At 50.2% G+C, this 2,785-nt stretch overlaps 1 protein-coding gene across 1 annotated transcript in view; it reads right to left on the reverse strand.

Annotated features, from left to right (window-relative positions):
* Nucleotides 1-2,767, reverse strand: part of cacna1aa (calcium channel, voltage-dependent, P/Q type, alpha 1A subunit, a) — a 59,982-nt gene extending 57,215 nt beyond the window's left edge. The window contains exon 1 of the mRNA XM_014020886.1: nucleotides 1,219-2,767. Within this exon, the coding sequence (XP_013876340.1) occupies nucleotides 1,219-1,571 (353 nt within the window). The 5' untranslated portion in view covers nucleotides 1,572-2,767. The remainder of the gene's footprint in view (nucleotides 1-1,218) is intronic.
* Nucleotides 2,768-2,785: the final 18 nt, after the last annotated feature.

Here is a 2,785-nt window from a genome sequence, read left to right on the forward strand (position 1 = left end):
GGGGGAATAAAGGTTGGGGACTACTGATCTAAAACTCTGAGAGGCAGCAAGTGATATCCGTTCCTTTAAGAAATGCTATAAGTCTTTAGCCTTTAATGTACTTCAATGATGTTAGAATAAAACCACCATTTTCATTAACTGTGTATTTAAAGCACATCTCTATGTCTTGCTTTGGGTTTCTTTAGGCTGATGTAAAATGAAACCTCTAATTGGGATCCAGTTTTCTGCACAGTCTTGTTTTCTCTCACCAGCTCATGTGTCCTTTACATGGTGACACCATCCAAAGGCACAGTTTAGGTCCTGTGTTCCACTAGAGGAGTCCAATTAGCACACGCAGTTATGTCAGCAAGAGCTCGATACATTCATTACTCCAATTTCCCCTCTTGTCATTAACATCCACGGAGGAAAATCATTTCACCTGTTTTCGTATGCATGCATACAAACGAAAAAGATGAAGGTCCTGCTGGCTTGCTCAAGAATTCTGCAAATTGTGCAGATTTAGGATTTTTTTTAATGCTAGGGAGAAAATGACACTCTTGCACACTTGGAAATGATGACACATTCATTCAGTGACACCTGCATCTTGTGATTAAATGCAGAAGCCTGAAAATGTGGAGAGAGGAGGAGGAAAATAATGTCAAGGAAGACGAAAAAAATCTGTCAATACACAAGCTGATACACACAGATACATCCCAGTCGAGTCATATCTGTGAGGACACCTGCATCAGGAGTGTGTGTGTGTGTGTGTGTGTGCGTGCGTGCGTGCGTGCGTGCGCGCGCTACAGCAAACACGCATGTACATTTTGTGTGCTTATTTTCTGCTTCCCCCTCCTCTCCTCCTCCTGTTTCTCTAGAAAGGCGTTGGGCCTGCTGCACATGCTGACATCAGCAACCAGCGGCGCCCCCTAGACACCCCCCTCCCCACCACACAATCACTACACACACCTCACAGTGGCAGTTTACATCAAGCGAGTCCCGCGCGAGTTTGACATGAAATTACACTAAAAGAAAATGTTGATTGTGACTCAACTCTTCATCCCTCCTAATTAACTAAACACAGCATTTCCTCATCCTTTAATGAATCTGCTTGTTACACCTTTGTTATGTGGCTAATGCAAAGCCTGCAGCTCATCTATGGTAAGAAACAGGAGACTGCTCCAGTCCACTCACCTGCAGGCCTACATTACCACTCCCTGCTCAGCGGCAGGTAAAGGATATGGCCATTCGGTGATCTTTTTGGCATATTTCCTCACGAAGTTGTCCTCGCTGAAGATGAACAGCGAGCGGTTGACAGTGAAGCAGTTCTGGCGCACAGGGATGGGGTTATAGAGGGCCATGGTCCGGGCCCGCTGCGCCATGGACTGCTTGTACATCCTCTGGGCCCCGGGCCCTCCGTGCGGTGGCCCGTGGCCGTGCGCGCCGTGAGCGCCGTGAGCGCCGTGGCCGTGTCCGTGACCGTGTCCGTGGGGTCCGCCTTGCCTGCTGCCGCCGCGGCCCCCGGGCCCCATGCCGCCGGGGCCCCCTCCGACGCCGCCGTACCTGGCCGGCACCTCGTCTCCGAACCGCGCCATTCTGTGGCCGCCGATGTTGGACGCCTGTCTTCACGAAGCCGCGGAGAAGAAGGAGACCGGTGCTCAGCTGTGTGGCCACACAACATTACATCTCATCTGGATCCGGACGTGTTGGTAAAAAGCTGCTGATGGAACACTCCCCCCTCCACGTCTAACCCCCCAACAACACAAACAGGTACAGACTCCTGGTTTTTCAGCAGACGAGGACGCCCATGGATGACTCTGCGCGCGTCTCTGCCAGCGGCCAACTGTGGGTGTGAGGAAATTAAACGTGTGGTCCGCTCGGCTGGCTGCCCGCACTGTGGGGGTGTCTCAGTCCATATGAAGCAGGAATCGTGCCCCCATCCTCCCCAAAAAACATGAAATCACGGGGCGTTAAAATGAATCTTTCATATGTTCCGCATGCTTGGATCAGAGCGCACCAGGATGTCACCGCACCTTCCCAAACAAATCCATTTCTGTTCATAAGAGGACAATTAGTTCAAAGAAAAAAAAAACCCAGGCCTCAGTAACAGCTTGTGAATCTGAAAGGGAGGAAAACAATTTAAAAAAGAGGCTTTTAGGGAGGTGTGGGGAGGGGGAGCGAGGAAGAGCTACAATTATTTATTTATTTCGGAACATCCGCAATGTTTGATACAGAGTGTGGCAGCAGAAGGTGGCTACAGCTGCTGTAGGAGCGCGCGCTGACAGAGAGCAGCAGAATCCTCCCGTTTGGCATTCGAGAGTCTCATTTTAATCACCTCCAATAAAGACAGAGAGACAACAGAAAGAAAGGATGAGGATGAATATATGTGTATATAAAATACCGTTTTTCCATCCAAACGTCGGTGTCATCCTTGGAGCATGTCCCCCCCTCAACAATTAATTGACTTGCATCCCTTCCATCGTTTTCACCAATAATCCAGAAGCGGAGGAGGGAAAGGAAAAAAAGGGACGGAAAAGCTATAATAGTGATGATGATGATGATGATGATGATGATGATGGTGGTGGTGGTGCTGCTGCTGCTGATGATGATGACGGTCGCTTCTCCGCCGCCTTACACCCTCTCATCATGAGCACGGTTTCGAGGCGCAGCAGAGCCGAAAAAGTCCCTCACCATCCCCGCCCCGAAACGTCTCCACCTTCGGTCCGAACCGAGCAGCCCAAGTGTCCTGGTAGGGGGAGAGTGCGCTCTCTCTCTCTCTCTCTCTCTCTCTCTCTCTCTCTCTCTCTCT

Source organism: Austrofundulus limnaeus, unplaced genomic scaffold (genome assembly GCF_001266775.1).
Source record: "Austrofundulus limnaeus strain Quisiro unplaced genomic scaffold, Austrofundulus_limnaeus-1.0 Scaffold271, whole genome shotgun sequence".
NCBI lineage: Eukaryota > Metazoa > Chordata > Actinopteri > Cyprinodontiformes > Rivulidae > Austrofundulus > Austrofundulus limnaeus.